Source organism: Protopterus annectens, chromosome 7.part0 (assembly GCF_019279795.1).
Source record: "Protopterus annectens isolate FY-2018-M chromosome 7.part0, PAN1.0, whole genome shotgun sequence".
Classification (NCBI taxonomy): Eukaryota; Metazoa; Chordata; order Ceratodontiformes; family Protopteridae; genus Protopterus; species Protopterus annectens.
Window position 1 is genome coordinate 308,786,491 of NC_056739.1, and position 17,100 is coordinate 308,803,590.

Below are 17,100 nucleotides of genomic sequence, written 5' to 3' on the forward strand. Positions count from 1 at the left end.
TAATTGGCTGTTAGCCTAGATGTTCTAAGCCCTTGTCCTCTTACAATAGTTTTAAAAATATGCTGGGGGTGCATACTTTTCCTATGAAGGTAGCTGCTTCTATAGCAGTCTTTCCTAAAGATCTCTGTTTCAAACTGCCCTCCAGCCTTCTGGATCACCTTAACATCCAGGAAATCAATAGCATCAAATGAACTTTTCATGGAAAATTTGAGGAAGTTTGTATTTTCGTTTAAATAGGAGAAAAAAGGTGCAAAAGACAATTCATCACCTTCCCAAAGGACAAAAAGATCATCCACAAATCTCCTATAAAATCTCAGGGACCTTTCAAATTCCCTCAGGAGTTGGTCTTTTTCCCACATGGCCATAACAATGTTGACATAGCCACTGGCACAAGAAGTGCCCATGGCCACGCCATCCATTTGTTTAAATAGAACATTCTCAAACATGAATATGTTGTTCTCAAGAATCAGTTCCATGAGCAACGATAATAAAATCAACACATTGTATATCATACAAGCCATCCTCTAATAAATACTGTCTGAAATACTCTTTGCCTATCACATTGGGGATAACAGTAAACAAAGACTGTACATCCATAGTAATCAACAGTATCCTCCTACCCATTCCTAGAGAGCTAGTGTAAGCATAAAGATCTCTCAAAAATTGTTTAGTATCTAATAACATATTACTATTCCTCTTAAGTATAGGCTTTAGGTGACGTTCGACATATATAGACAGGGGCTCCGTGGACCAGCCCCTCATGGACACAATAGGCCTCATGGGCGGCAGCACTGGATGTTTGTGAATTTTAGGGAGTCCCTGTATGACAGGTATAACTGGGTCCTTGATAGTAAAATACTTGAACAATTCTAGACTAATAATGTGACACTGTAAACACTCAAATAAAGCATTATAAATGGACATATTACATTTCTGTGCCTGTTGATAATCAACTTTTTGGTAAAACGTGTCATCATTTAACATATTAAACATGGCATCTCTATAATACATATAGTCCATAATAACCAGTGGTCCTCCTTTATCTGCTGGTCTAACTGAAACAGAGGCATCATGACATAAAAAGTCCAAAGCTGCCCTTTCCTCCTTGCTCAAATTGTTAAAACATTTATTAGAGACATTCCCATCATGCATATTATATATCTCCCTTGCACAAGCTTTTCTCAAAAGTTTCAACTGCTGCATTATTGATAGGGATATAGCCACTCATTTTTTTTAAACTATTCAAAGAGTCATTACCATTAACATTGCCAAACTGCATTTTAAGCATTAAACTTTGTGTAAAAGTTTTTAATTCCAAAATATTGTCTGTAATAGTCATTTTACTTGCTGGAGTGAAGGACATACCTTTGTCCTGCACTCTATTCTCATTGTCCATCAACACCCGATGAGATATCTTCCAAATTAATGTTTGTTCCCTTGTTGCCACATCCTCTTGATGGTCATGGGCTGTTCTTCTTCCAACGATGCCTTCCACTTCATCCGGCCCCTGCTCTGTAAACGGTTGCGAAAATGTGTCTGTTGAATGGGGTATGGAGTGGTTAAATTCGTATTTGGTACAGCATTTAAACTGATGCTTCTGTCATTCCCCTCAGTCTGTAAGTTTGCAAAACAAACTTCATGGTCACCATGCTTACTACGTGCTCCTCTCTCAATCTGTACATTAACAGCTTTCCTCACGCTGCTCTCCAACGAATTAGGAGGAGGTGTAGCATGCATTACAGCCACCTCGCCCACAGACTACGCCTCCTCTATGACCGAGGTGCTGGGTGCAACAGCTGAGCAGAGATCACACTACACAGAACAAAATGACAAACATACCATTCCGTGCTTCATGACTGCATGTTTAAATTGTAAAAATCTATACTCAACCTTCTCTTAGAAACACTACTTCACTGTTAACATTACACATTACTATATATCTCTTCGATACTTACCGGAGTTTAATAGGTAACCTCAGTCATATTCCTTCTTACTTGCTATACTACAACATAACACATCTTAGTGTAGTGTAGTGTAGTGTGATCTCAGAGTTGATATATTTAAGTAGCAGAAGTTGTGGGAGCGCAGCTGGCAGCTGGGCTTGTCCCCCAGCTTATATTTGAAGAACTGTAATATGGTTTGTTTTTTATTTGTTTCTGTATGTAGTTGTGCTGGAATATAGTACATGTTGCTTTCCTATGTTTCTTCAATGTTATGGGATTCAATGTTTTGAGTTTTCAGTGTTTTGAATTTTCAAGATTTTGATCTCAATGTTTTGAATTTCAATGTTATGGGCTTTCAATCTTCTAAAGTGAATCTATATATATATATATATATATATATATATATATATATATATATATACACACACACACACACACAATATATATATATATATATATATATATATATATATATATATATATATATATATATATATATATATCATCTCTATCCATTTCTATATCTATATATATGGGATTATATTACTTCAGTGAGTTTTCAAAAACTCAAAATTCATATGGATGAAAAAAAAATAACATTTTTGCAAGGAGGCAAGCCATCTTGCACTCCTCACTTTCCCTGCAAATTATATTTACCAACTCTGAGATCATACTACAGTTGGGGAAAGGGTAAATTCCCCAATCCCCACTGTACTGCAATCTACATAGAACTGCTTCAATGGGGAATTTACCCTTTAAGATTTGTGTCTTTTTTTTATTTTGAGTTTTCAGAAACTTGAGCGTGTGAACTCTAAACTTACTAAGCTGGGCATTAATCCCTACGTCACTCAATGGGTCACAAACTGGCTTACTGACAGAACCCACACTGTAAAAGTAGCCGACTCCCAATCCAGCTCCAGACAAGTGACAAGTAGAGTACCACAGGGTTCAGTCCTGGGACTGCTCTTGTTTGGCATCTACTTCTCTGAAGTACAGGCCAACACCAAGGGACTCTGGCTAACAAAGTTTGCAGATGACTGCAAACTGAGAGCCATTATCGAATCCCCAAGTGATGTGGATATTCTACAAAAGGGTCTTAACAGAGACAGATGCTTGGTGCCAGAACCATGGGCTCAAGCTCAATGCCAAGAAATGTATAGTTATCCCCTTTGGGAAAAAAATATGTACCCATGAATTACCACATAAGTGGCAGTACACTAAACACTGAAAGTGTGATAAGGGACTTAGGGACACAGGTGGACAGTGGTCTCACCTTCGATAACCACATCGCCACAACAGTCAGGAAATCCTTCTATGTGGCACATCTCATCACTAAGGACTTTTCATCCAGAAAAAAGGAGATCATTATCCCACTGTACTCATCCCTCATTAGACCCATTATAGAGTACAACGCCCCGTTTGCTATGTACCTCACGAGACACCTGCAACAGTTGGAAAGGCCACAGAAATACCTCACTAAAAGAATCACAGGCCTAAAGCAGATGCCTTATGCTGACGGTCTAAAAAACTCCAGTTATACTCTGTCACATATCGTCTACTCAGAGGCGATCTCTGCTTAACATACAAGGCTATGTCAAACCCAGAAGTGCTGGACAAGCTACACTTAAAGAAATCCCAATCCCTCAGAGCCACACACTCCAGGGATCTAAACCTGGTCATCACAATGAATAAAACATGATGGAGGGATAGGTTCCTGTCCCAGAAACTCCCCATACTCTGGAATAGACTGCCCATATATGTCAAACAGAGTGCCTCTTTGGCCCTTTTCAAAAAGAACCTTGACAACTGGATGGGAGATAGGAACTTCGCCCCGGGGATCATGTCAGTCCCCCTGCTAGACAGGGGACTAGGGAAGTAAATGTCCTGGGTAGAAATAGCTGGAGAACTGTTATGGTTAGGCTTGTATAGGCCTTAGGGCCGATAGCCTAGTACCAGCCTATGAACCGATGAACCTATGCTTTCGACCATATGATATATATATATATATATATATATATATATATATATATATATATATATATATATATGTATATATATATGTTTATATATTGATATATTGAGTGGCACAGTGGGGTAGTGGATAGTGTTGTCACCTCACAGCAAGAGGTTCCCTGGTTTGATTCTTGGCTGGTGTACCTTTTGTGGCGAGTTTGCATGTCCTCCCTGTGTTTGTGTGGGCTTCCTCTGGGTGCTCTTGTTTCCTCTCATATTCCAAAGACGTGCAGTAAGTGTACTGGACACTCTAAATTGGCCAGAGGAGTGAGTGTGTGGTGTGGAAGAACTACTGTGGCAGTGCTAGCCACCTGGTGTTGTAAACTTTGGCTCTAGATAATTGTCACTGTTGAACTGACACCCTGACACCATATGCAAAAAAGGGGTTGTGGATAGATATATATATATATATATATATATTATAGACACTAACTACTTTATCCTTTCTCAAGCAATACTTATAAAACACACAATTCGTGACACCCAATAAACAAATATTGTAAAAATACTGTACATTAACAGGTTGTTTCACACATTGGTGGGAATAAATAGCAAAAAGCCATTTGCCCACTTAAAAATAACAAGTAAGCAAGTAAACAAATAAACAAATAAATAATGCTGGGGATGCAGTGAGCCAGCTGATGGGCAGATTTGCCCCACTTGACTTTGTTGGTTGTCTGTTAATGAATAAAAACAAAACAGCAGTGTATCTACAAAAGGGAAAACCATGAGATCCACATTACAAAATTAATATTCATTAACAATGCTGAGCCCTGCATACATGATCACTCTGCAGCATGCATGCAGACTATATAAAAGACAGACAGCTTGCACAGAATTGTGATCATTTGCAAAAAATAAAAATAGGTGAATAAATCAAGGGAAAAATTAAATAAATAAGATGCACAAAGGCACTGCTCCATCCTCAAAAAATAATACTCTAGGTGCCCAAGTATTTCACCTATAGCTAAGGCCATCCATCTACTCATGCATGCGTATTTATTCATACCACTTAACTTTGGAGTCTGTCAGAATTTGTTTGTGTTTTACAGTCAGTTACAGCAGAGGGTCATTCATAACCCTGACTAATCAGGGCCCTAAAGGTTATATTCACATCTGTTTTAGTGTCCAAATTATTTCTTAAGAAACTGAGCAAAAAGGCTGCCATATGTACAACGTTTTTTTGAGATGGGCTAAGCAGAAATGACTTTTTCCATTGTCAGAATAAGGAACAAGTATAGAAACTGATTACTATTTTATTTTATTTAACATTTATTTACTGGGAAAGTCCAACTTGGAACAAAGCCAATTTTCAGAGGAGGCCTGGGGAGAGATGCTCCAGACACGTCTTTTAGCAGAAATTCATATTAGTGTGTACACTTGCATATAGTCTGGCCTGTCCTGCAAATGCGACTTCAGCTGGAACCTACATACAGCTTGAGCTGTTTGTATGTTGGAAATGCAGATATTGTTGCAGATTTCAGACAATCTACATTTAGGGCAATCACTGCCCAGAGCCTGTGATTAATCTCATTATAATGAAGTAAAAATTGGTCTGTACTGAAGAAAATTCTAGGGTGGTACTACTAATACATTTCCATAAGACACAACCCTAAATCAGGGATGTGAACAGCTGACAATAAGCTGTACATAATAGTCTGATATTTTATAGATTCATAGGTTCATAGGTAAGTACTAGGTTAGCCGCCCTTAGAGACCATTTTAACCCTAACCAATTTCCCTTTTTGTGCTCAAAGTAACCTATACCATTTGGTTATAGATTGGCCTTAGCCATCCCTTGGTCAATAATTATATAATACCCCAAATAAGAATAATGGGGATCCTATCATAAATAATTTGAGGGGACTCATGCAAGGGATAAATCATTTAGAAGCTGCATGTCCATTAGTAGTACAGGGGGCGGTCCTTGGGTAAACTTTCTGTTTTCCATCCATAGATTTCAGTTGTGCTTGAAAATGGACAGAGATGAACTTTTTCTTTGTGGATGGAGAGCCTGTTCCATACCAGTGGTATCATCTACAAAATATACCTGTCCCTCCAAACTGTTCTGTTGATGTTGTTTTAAACTTTCCACCCAAGCTCCCTTTGTCCTACACAGCCCAGTCAGCCCTCCCATGTGTGAGGATGTGCAGTTGTAGTATAATTCATAATCTGCATGCACAGCATATGCAGGAATAAAGAAACTCAAGGGTGGTCTGCACAGCTGCAAACACATGGCCAGATGTTAATTCATAATCTGCATGCACAGCATATGCAGGAATAAAGAAACTCAAGGGTGGTCTGCACAGCTGCAAACACATGGCCAGAAGTTATTTATGTGGTCATAGCTTATCTGGTCAGACTGCACATATATGTATAATTACATACCTCTTAGCTAAGCTCTGTCCTGGTCTTTCTATATTGCTTGTAATAATATACCAGTGCCCAGTACAGTACAATGTCATACCTGAACAAACAGACATACATTCCAGCTGTTCAAGCAACACACTTACTATAGCAAAAGAGAGAGAGAGAAAGTGACACAGAATGAAATATGTGCTCATCATCCTTAATTTAAGGGGATCCTTACCCATCTTCATGTACATAGAGTTCCTGCACTGGGTAAACCTTTCTTTATGAAATGGTGGGGTGCTACAGCACTGACCATTACTATAACTGTTACTACCTATAATATCCCAGTTTAGATAGTCTAAGTCTTAACACCACACTAAACTTCACATACTTTATAACATGCAGTGTTTGAGTTTCATACAATTCCAGTCTGTTCTAAACACCTTGATTTAAGTATAATGGCATTGTCTACTAAAACACTAAGTGGAAAAGCTTCTTAATTTGATGCTATTGTCCAGTGTTTGGAGGCAGAAGATTGCGGCTTCTAATATGTACATATAAGAAACGGGGCATGACTTAGCATGTAGATCAAGTGAAAATTTCACAATAGGACTTACCTGTGACTTGCCACCAGACCCATCAACAGCAAGTGTGACAGAAAGTGCACAGCATATAACATGAGTATAGAAAAATGACCCAAAGAAGTTGCTACAGCCAAGGGCTAGCATTTCCTGCAAGTGAAAAATACATTTGTTAGATTGCTGGTTTATAACTATTATGCAAAAGCATTCAGCTTTCCACATAGACTTGTTATTCCAAAACATTATATGACAGCCTTTCTTTGCCCTTTTTTGAGTATACACTTCTCATGAGTTATGCTTCATAACCCCCTGCATTTAAATATGCTTTGCTGGTCAGTACCATATAACAGGTGATGCATTACTCTAAGGGCAGCAGTGTACCTTTAAAAGTTAAGGAGAAAATCCTAACTGTACAAAGTGCTGCCTTAGTAACACTGTGCTGTGCTTTGACATTATTGCTCTTAAATATGCCCATAATGAGTTTTGTTTTAATACTAAGCAATATATTTTGGAGTAAAAGTATTCTGATTTGTGCAATGGTGTTATATTAACGTGGTTATATTATGAGATATTCTGTTTGGATACACTGCTGTTTATTTTGTAACATTTGTAACTTTACACCGCTGAAGCAGTGTTTGAACCAGCTTTAGGAACTTCTGATTATTAGCTGTGATGACATGAACCAGCTTTAGGAACTTTTGAGTATTAGCTGTGGTGTCATGTCATTAACTTGTTCAGTTGGCTGTAATCATCTAAACTGAGAAATGCAGACAAAGTAAAGACAACTGCTGACTTAGGAAACTGGAGGGTAGGGGAATACAAAAAAAAAAAAAAAAACAGCAGCAAGTTTATAGATCAGACTAGGAAATGAAAGTCAAAAGTATCATCCCAGAAATAACTGTTGTCCCTCCTGCACAGTGACCATGTCCCAGTAGTTAGTGATGCTTAACCCTGCGTTTCTGCCTAGGATCCACGAGGAGAGTGATTTACATTCCTAACCCTTCTCTTGGAAGGAGAATCTCTGAGGTATTCAGTTGTACCTATCCTCCAGGGCTACCCCAGATACCTGGGTTAATCAATTAATGCAAGTTGCTGGCGTCATAGGCAGGAGCAGAACCTCTGTAGCAGTGGGCTGCCTACATTTTGAGATTTTCCAATAAAAACTTGCTATCAGTGAAAAATGTATCATTCAGATTTGATGATTGAGCTCCTAGCCATTTCCTAGCTAATACTTGGAAGGGACTTCATGCACACTGTTGCCTTATGGCAGTCTTCATACCCTTCAATCTTTTATGTAAATATCTCTCTGCTGTAAGCCTTACTTGTACAATCTGTGCCATTACATGAACAGTCTACTATCTTTAACTTTCATCAAGTAACTTCTCCCTTATTTACAGAATTGTCTCATTGTTTATAACTATGCCTGTTTTTCATCTCCCTTATTTACAGTATTGTCTTTTATTGTTTATAACTATGCCTGTTTTTCATTCACTTCCAAGCTCTGTCTCTGTTTCTCTACTTTTCATTTTATCTTGTATGATAACCTGCTCCTTATGTTTAACCTCTCTAAACAGTGTTTCTTCCCTCCCTTAACTCCATTTATTTCAGTGTTAGGAAACATGGTATTTTACATATTCTTAACTAATATATTTGCTGTGTTCGTACTACATTATGCATACAGCAGGCTAATTGTCTTTTTTTAGGTACTTCGTATTTGCACGTTACTCCTAGATTCCCTCTGAAAATGGTCTCTGCCCAAGAGGGCCATCCTGGTCACCAAAATGTAAATAAAATAAATAAATAAATGTAGTTTGGACAAACTAAGTTGTCCCGGTCCCACGAGCAAACGGTAAGGGGGGTATAGATTAGAGATTAATGAGAGGCTTTGCATGTAGGTTTGTTAGTGTGATGGTGGGATGAAAGAGTTAAAGGGAATGGGAGAAGTTACAGGAAGTGATGTAAGGAGAGGGAGGGACGCATAGTAGGCTTAAGTGGTAAGGATTAGGGGAAGTTGGTACAGTTTGGTGTGAGATGGTGGTATTACAGCTAGCTCATGTCCAGACGACCTGTAGGTATTTGCGGATTAAGGTAGGCTGGGACTGAGGAGCAAGGTGGAATTGGTAGGTTCTGCCTTTTTTTCCCTCTTCTCTCAATGTGTAATTTGTAGAGTGAAAGGGTTATCGGTAAAGGGGGTATGAGGTAGGGAGCCTTTGGGAGAGACTGGAGTGGCTGTGCAGGTGATATGAGGTAAGGACGGTGCTGTGTGGTGTTGACTGGAGTGGAGTCGCTTACCTGGTGGCGTGGCTGTCGGTTTCATGGTGGTCCGATGTTGATGTGGTGTTGATGAGGTAATCGCTGGTGGTTCGGTGGTGGTTCAGGGTCATCTTGTGGGTCCGGTCATGGTATAGCTGCTCTGGCAGGAGAGAGGTAGGTCCATGCAGTCTGGGGGCAGGCCTGGAGCTCAGCGGCCTGCTCACGGTATGCCTCGTGGTCATGGGAAGAAGGATGTGGGGGATTTGTTTGCTCCCCTTGGGTTTTGTGCATGTTACCATTGGTGGCAGTGGCGGGGGATGCTTTAATTTCTCCCTGGTGGGTTAGTGCGGCTGTTGCATCTCGATCCGTGGTCTCTTTGAGTAATCCGTGGATTGGTAGGCTGTGGGGGGTTTGGCAGGGCTGTCGCTTCACGCATGCGTGTTGGAGGCAGTGGCCATTGATGCAAGCAGGCTAATTATCTCCCGGTAAACAAGGAGAGCTACGGGAGTCCAGGATTGCTTCTCAAAAATAAAAAAAAAAAAAAAAGAGAGAGAAAAGAAGAATAAGATGTTGACAGCAGTACGAGGGGACAGTTGAGAGCAATGTAGAGGCCAGGGATTATGTAAGGTTGACTAAAGCTGTGTCGCAGTTAGGCGCGGGTACAGACTGTAGCAGCTATGGGGTAAGTGCTTCCCCTTCCATATTGGACAGCATCTCAATGGTTCAAATCACTTTCTGATTAAAGGGCTTTCTCAGAGCTACAAATGATCAAATAAGGAATGAAGGTATCAAACCTAGAACTACAGGGTGAAGGTTACTGGCAGGCCATAATTTTAAGCCTGTATGGTAGACTGCTATATGTCATTGAGGCATGCAGTTCAGTGGGAAAAATGATTTTTAAAGATACAGGTATACAGTGAACAAGTAAACTTTGTAACCCTGTAATTGTAATTTATTCAACCTTGTAATATATATTATTGTTTAAACAGATTATGCTCTCTGCTCCCTGCTTCATCCTACAGCCTTCTCAATGCCCCACATCTACTCTGGGTCTTTACACACAATATGGCTGAAGGAGTCAGATATTCAGCATATATTTGGGCATAGTCATTCTCGGATAGAGTAAACCTTATTAAATATGTTAGCCACAGGTCACATTGTTTTTGGCATGTAGAGCCATTTGAGTTGCTCTACCACGACCTGCTTGGTATCACTCTCAGTCCCTTAATACCTTTATGTTTCTTTATTACATGACAGTTTCAGCACTTGAAAGGTATGAAATGACACAATGATTTTTTATCAATAAATAAATAATGTGTTTAATAAATTAAAGAGCACATGCTTGAAGGTGATTATGTATGGTTACTACAGTTTGTTTATGTAAGAATGCTACCTTGGAAGTTTAGCTTGGAATTTTCCACTAAGACTTGCTAAGCCCAAGCCATAGACTTTCTACAAGGAGACGATTCATTGCGTGCATGAATGTGTGCAGTTTGTATGACGTGACATATGTGGAAGTTTGTTTGCTGAATTAGGTTTAGTTGCAGTTGGTTTAGAGAGCTGGGATACTGCAATCTATTTCTGTGGATGTCTGCAGTAATAGAAGATGCATACTATGGTTACATCTAAAGGCTGATTTCTCATGAGCAACTTGGGCTGTGACTGGTGTTAATTTTGGGTATTCTGGAATGTAGTTTGGACAGAATGGGTTGGGGGTGGAATAGGGCAACTGAGTTCGGGGACAATGTTAATCTTCTTCTTTCGGCTTTTCCTGGTTAGGGGTCACCACAGCGGATCACAATGTTAATGTTATGTGTTTATTTTCCTACAGAAGTCTAACTTACTGGGATTACGTCAGTGATGGCAAACTATTGTGGCCCAGGTGGAGGAGTTATTCCAGGAGGTGGCGACATCCGAGGTGGTAACAGAACTGGAGCAAGTTCCAGGTCAGAAGAGGCGGCACCCAACGACGAGAACCCCAGCTTGGGGGAAAAGACAGCAGACAGCGAAGCAGATGGTGATAGTGGATACACCAGCTCCCAGTATGTCTCAAGATGAAGGTGCAGGTAATGGTTTTATTTCAGCAATGGCTGGGGAACTGTGTGTTGAGGATTGTGGAGGGTATAAGGATGAAGGGGAACTGTTAGGTGGGGCTCTCGGGGGGATTACAAATGACAGAGGGTGCTCAGAGGGGGTTGGCACAGGGAGCCAGGCATGCTGTTGAAGATGCGACTGGGGGGGGTGTAGGTTCCAGAGACAGTTCAGTTGTTGACTCAGAGGTAGGCTTTGACTCTGGGCTGTGGCCAGGGAACTGGTTAGCCACCCAAGCTTTGGGACAAGAGGCTAGAGCAGTCTTTCTCACTCCGCACATTCTGGGGTCAGTAAAAGAAAAAATTTGGAAAGGCGAGTATGTGGATTTGTTTGAGTTGATTGATGCAGAAGGGGTTCAGTGGTTAGTGGAGGCAGAATCATCTAATAGGAAGGACTTGTTGGTGGCTTTAGTGGCATTGGGGAGGAAGAGGGTAGGTAAACTTCACCCTAGGACGTGGGATAATTGGGTGGTCGGCTTTATTTACTATATGGCGGTGCAGCTGGAGAGGGATGGATCATTGGCCTTGCCTCTTCTAGGATATTTCCTTACCACTTGAGAGGCATAATGGTTAAGGCCGGAGAATGCATGGCTTTGGTACAATCAGCATTTCCACAAACAGAAGGCTGTGGACCAGTCCCTACATTGGGAGGTGCATCATCCGGATATATGGTTAGCTACGATGATGGATAGTTATGGTGGGTTTAATCGGAGGATGAGTGGGGGAGGTGTAGCGGGTGTGTGTTGGTCTTTTAATAATGGTTCTTGTTAATGGGTAGGGTGCAAATTTGCACACACTTGTTTAAGATGTCGAGAGACTCATTCAGCTGTTTACTGTGGTCGGTAGAACCTTTCCACGTGGAACTCCAATGTTATGGTGTGTGATGGTGGATTCCTCCCCTCTCAGGGATTTCAACCAGCCTGGGGTAGGGGTAATTTTCATGGGTCCCGGGGACTTGGGTTCTTCAGAGACAATAGAGGAAGGGGCACCATTCCCCATTAAGGTGGAGGTCCTGCGGGGTATGCTTTGCTTTTTTCCCGGCTTTGAGATAAAGACTGAGATAATGCAAGGGTTTCAGTGGGGGTTTCCTATAAAGTCCACTGTGGGAGGGGGTTGGGGAGTTGCAAGAACCTGCGTTCAGTTCAAGGTAAAGAGGATATCTTGGAGGTTTTGGTGGAAAAGGAGTGTAGGGCGGGGCTTTTCTTGGGTCCCTTTGACAGTCTACCTTTCAGTAGTTACAAGGTGTCACCCTTGGGGTTAGTGCTGAAGAAATGGCCCGGGGAATTCAGATTGATACATCACCTGTCACATCCAGAAGGGAATTCAGTGAATGATTTTATTGCGGATGAGGAAGTCAGGGTGCATTATGCATCACTGGACGATGCTGTGAAAGTGATTAGGGAATTTCAAGGAGCCATGGCTGGTTAAAGTCGACATTGAGTCTGCTTTTCGCTTGTTGTCTATTAGGAGTGAGGATTGGCCATTACTGGGGATGAAGGTAGTTGATAAGTACTACTTTGATACAGCTATGCCGATGGGTTGTTCAGTAGCATGTGCGACTTTTGAGAAGTTCAGTACCATATTACATTGGATATGGGAGCAGAGAGTGGGAATGCAGAAAGCAGTGCATTATTTAGATGATTTTCTGCTGGTAGGGCAAAGGAAGGGGAGAAGCACAGGAGGGGATGAGAGAATTTACGAGCATTTGTGAGGATTTAGGGGTACTGTTGGCTTAGCATAAGATGGATGGTCTGGCAAGAGCCTTAGAATTTCTGGGATTAATGGTAGATGCGGAATGGGGACTGTTTTGTCTACCCAAGGATAAGATAGAGAGGCTTCGGATGGCTATATGCTTGGTGCTGGTCAAGGATAAGATATGGATTCGATCACTCATGGAGTTGTTGGGGCTTTTGAATTTTGCCTGTCAAGCTGTGCACCCTGGGTGAGCCTTTTGTAGGTCTGTGGCTTATATGTTGAAAGGGGGTAGGAGCAAAGATCATTGGTTTAGGGTGACCAAGCCGGTGCAGGAGGATTTGGTGTTGTGGGATGGTTTTGTGCAACAATTTAATGGGATCCCTTTCTGGCAGTCTGACTGGGTGGGGCAGGAGGAACTTCAGTTGTTTACGGATGCAGCTGGGGGTGCCGGTATGGGGGCCTACTTTGGGAGTCAGTGGTTTTCAGCTGAATGGCCTTGGGATTGGAATGAGGAATGGAAGCGTGACGTGGCCTTTCTAGAGTTGATGCCTATATGGGCAGCTTATGTGGTGTAGAAGGATCATTTGAGGGACAAACAAGTAGCTTATCATTCTGACAGTTTGACTGTGGTGAGGGTATTGCAGAAGAAGATGGCTAAGTCGGAACTGTTGTTATTGGTTTTATGTAAACTGGTTTTGCAGAGCCTGTTAATAAATTTTTCTTGTACAGGAATGCATGTGCCTGGCGTTAAGAATAATATTGCTGATAGTTTGTCCTGATTTCAGTTTCGCAGGTTTCAAGGGTTGGCTCTGTGGGCGGAGGATGTGCCAGAAACCCTGCCGTAGGAGGTGTGGAATCTTGGGACAACATAGCCAGGTGGTTGGTGCGGCATTCCTGGGCTCCTTCTATGAGGAAGGCTTATGGTAGGGCTCTTTCTGATTTTAATCAGTTTGTTTTGCAGTTGCCAGAAAAAGAGGGGGCATGGTTGGAGGAATTATTGTTGCGATATGTGGCTCATACTTGGGGGATAGGCAAGGCTTTGCAGACGGGCAAGGTGGATTTGGCTGCTATTAGCATTTTCACTAAGGTAGAGGGGTTGCAAAATTTTACAAAGTCCTGGACATTAGGGCAGATGCTGAGGTGCTGGGGGAGAGTGGTGGTGGGACATAGGGACACTTGATGGATGCTTACAAGGGAAGTATTGAAAGTTTTGTTGAAGGGGTTGAAAGTGGGCCTTTGGATTACTTCATGTGGGGCACGCTATGTATATAGTTATATTTTGGCGCCTTCTGCATTTTAGAGGTGTAAGGTTCATTATGTTGGAAGAATGTTATCATAGTTGAGGGAGAGGTTACTACTGCATTAAGGAAGAGTAAGACAGATCAATTGGGTAGGGGATTCATGGAGGTGATCAAGCCTGACAGGAATCCTAGCCTTTGTCCATTAATGTGCACCAAAGAATTTAAGAGGAGGTGGATGGGGAGTGTAGGTTAGTAAGTTTTTTGTTCAGTGGATGGGAAGGTGGTTTTGAGTGGTAGATTTATAGGTTTGGTTAGGAGAGTTTTACACTGCATGGGATTTCCTGCAGATAGGTTTGCAGCTCACTCTTTTAGAATCGGCAGGGAGTCAGATTTCGCTAGAGAGGGTAGTTCAATTGAAGTTATTAAGAGATTGGGGAGGTGGTCTTCAAATGCATTTTTATCATATATTAGATAGTCATTGTCCTGATTAATAACTTTCTTGTCTTCTCTTTTTTTAGGGAAACATATCATCATTTTGGGGCATTCGTATATCCACTGGGTGGAGAAGCGTGCTTTAGTCGGGGAAGATGGAAGAAATTTGGGTTTATCACATTTAGGGTGGTTAATGACTTGGCATGGGTTTAGGGGTATTCAGTGGGGTAGGTTGCTGCCTGAATTTGAGAAGGTTAAATTGAAGGTATGGTGTCCTGGCATACTAGTAATTCATTTGGGGGGGGGCAATGATTTGGGCATTATTTCTAAGAAGCGTTTAGCGGATATTATCTTATAGGACTTGTTGAAATTACAGACATTCTACCCAGGTATGGAAATTGTTTGGTCAGAGTTGATTTCTCGTTTGTGTTGGCGATTTCTCGTTTGTGTTGGAGGAATGTGCATAGTTATAGGGCGATTGAAAAGGCCAGGAGGTTTGAAAATCACAGATTGACTAGGCAATTAAGAATTCTGGGGATGCATACCACTGAACACAGAGATTTTGGGGATGGAGAGGAAGGCTGGTACCGAATGGATGGGGTCCATCTTAATGAGCTAGGTTTGGATCTATTTAATCTGCATTTGAACCTGTTTTTAGAGGGTATGGTTGAAGCTAGGGTTGAGGAGGGGGAACAGCCTGGGGATCAAGCTGGTGGCGGAGAAGAGGGACATGATTGCCCTCTTCTGTTCCCACTCTAGGGAAGGTGGTTATTCATTGGTTAATGGTTGTTTGGTCAGGAGGTGAGCAGGTTCACTGCCTATTAATTGTGGTGGGTGAGCAGATACGCTGCCCCGGTGGAGGAGGTATCAGGGTGAGCAGGTACGCTGCCCTGAGGTATAATCATCCAGGGTGAGTAGTTACTCTTCCCTGGGGATCATTGTTGATGAAGATAATTGATGTTATTTTGTGTGCCTAAAGTTCATTATATGATAATATTCAATAAAGGTTGTCAAATGGCTTTATGTGTTTGGTGTGGTTTATTTATGGGGGGCCGAGACAAATCTTATTTTACAATCATCCCTGCAGTATTTTGCTGCATAAAACATTTATACAACCTGAAGTACTGTCTCAAGAAAATTGTTATATTATCAGAATGTCTCTTTTGTAGCATGATACTTACTTTATCTTGCTGGGAGATGCAGATAAATCAGAACGTCTCCTAGCAGATTAGAGGATAAGGTGCGAATCTAATCCTTTGAGTGGTTATCTTCCTCGTGTTAGAGGATAAGGTGCGAATCTAATCCTTTGAGTGATTATCTTCCTCGTGTTAGAGGATAAGGTGCGAATCTAATCCTTTGAGTGATTATCTTCCTCGTGAAATATATACAAAATGGCTGTCCCACCTGTACAGTGGTTCTGCTGTGGTGCTTGCATTCCTGGCAACCTATTCTGCCATGACCTGCAGGTACTGCACGCTAATGACTGCTCAGGTATACTACTGTGTCCCAAAGACCAACATCCTGAGTCCACCACGGTGATAGTAAAATACCAAGCACAGACTTTATTAAAAACAGACACTTATACACACATGGACACAAACACCAACATAAAACCACAACACTAAACACTCAAACACACAAGGCAAGTAGAAACAGAGAGAGAAACACATATCTGATCATTTCCATTTGATAAACCACTGATCACGCAAATGGTTTCAGGAAACTGCACTCTTTCATCAATAGACTTACCTTTACACACTGGAACAGTTTTAAGCTTTTCCTTTGTGAGCCCTCTCCTATCTTAGCTCATCCCATTCTCAAGGGGCTGTTTCTATCACCAAAGTAAATCCATTCAGTGACCTATTAGCCCCTAACAGCCAAAATGCATTGGCTTCTCACCCTAATGCAATACCTTTAGGCAGTTATTCTCTGTTTCTATGCAGCCTTCAGAGGAGACCTTCATTAATCATTTTCAGTTATTTGATAATTAGATGGCTTTATTTGTATGAAACTGGGCCTTTTACAGGGGAGCTCTAGAAAACAATACTCAGAAAACAACAGTAAAAATACAGACCTAGTGTGAAAAGGTGCCATAGGTAAGCCAACTAATTAACGGGACAAATTCATCACAGATTAAAACATTAGCCACTCATCAAGTGAGCACATATTTCAGTTTCAGACAGAACATATGTTATAAACAGAACGAGCCAGTGTAAGCAGACTTTAGAGAAGGTCCATGCATGTATGTGTTTATATAGATGCAGTGCCAATCCATTAGTCACAGAGGTAGGTTATATGGTCGTAGAATTGACAGCAATAGATAAGTCAAATTTGATAGTGAAGGCTGTTAATAATACACCATGAATAAGCAGTGAAATCAAATGCAGCAGTAAGAAAGGAAGATGAGATATTACAAAACTCACAAGGTCATAGAGAGAGCTGCAAAACATTAATGCTGCAGTCAGTCTGTAATGAAGAACAAGGAGCAGGGTGCATAAAG

General features: G+C 41.3%; 1 protein-coding gene across 1 annotated transcript in view; it reads right to left on the bottom strand.

The window, feature by feature from the left end:
* SLC26A9 (solute carrier family 26 member 9) overlaps positions 1–17,100 on the bottom strand; it is a 292,279-nt gene that overhangs the window by 130,368 nt on the left and 144,811 nt on the right. Inside the window, exon 9 of the mRNA XM_044076840.1 lies at positions 6,926–7,039. Coding sequence (XP_043932775.1) covers positions 6,926–7,039 — 114 coding nt within the window. The remainder of the gene's footprint in view (positions 1–6,925; positions 7,040–17,100) is intronic.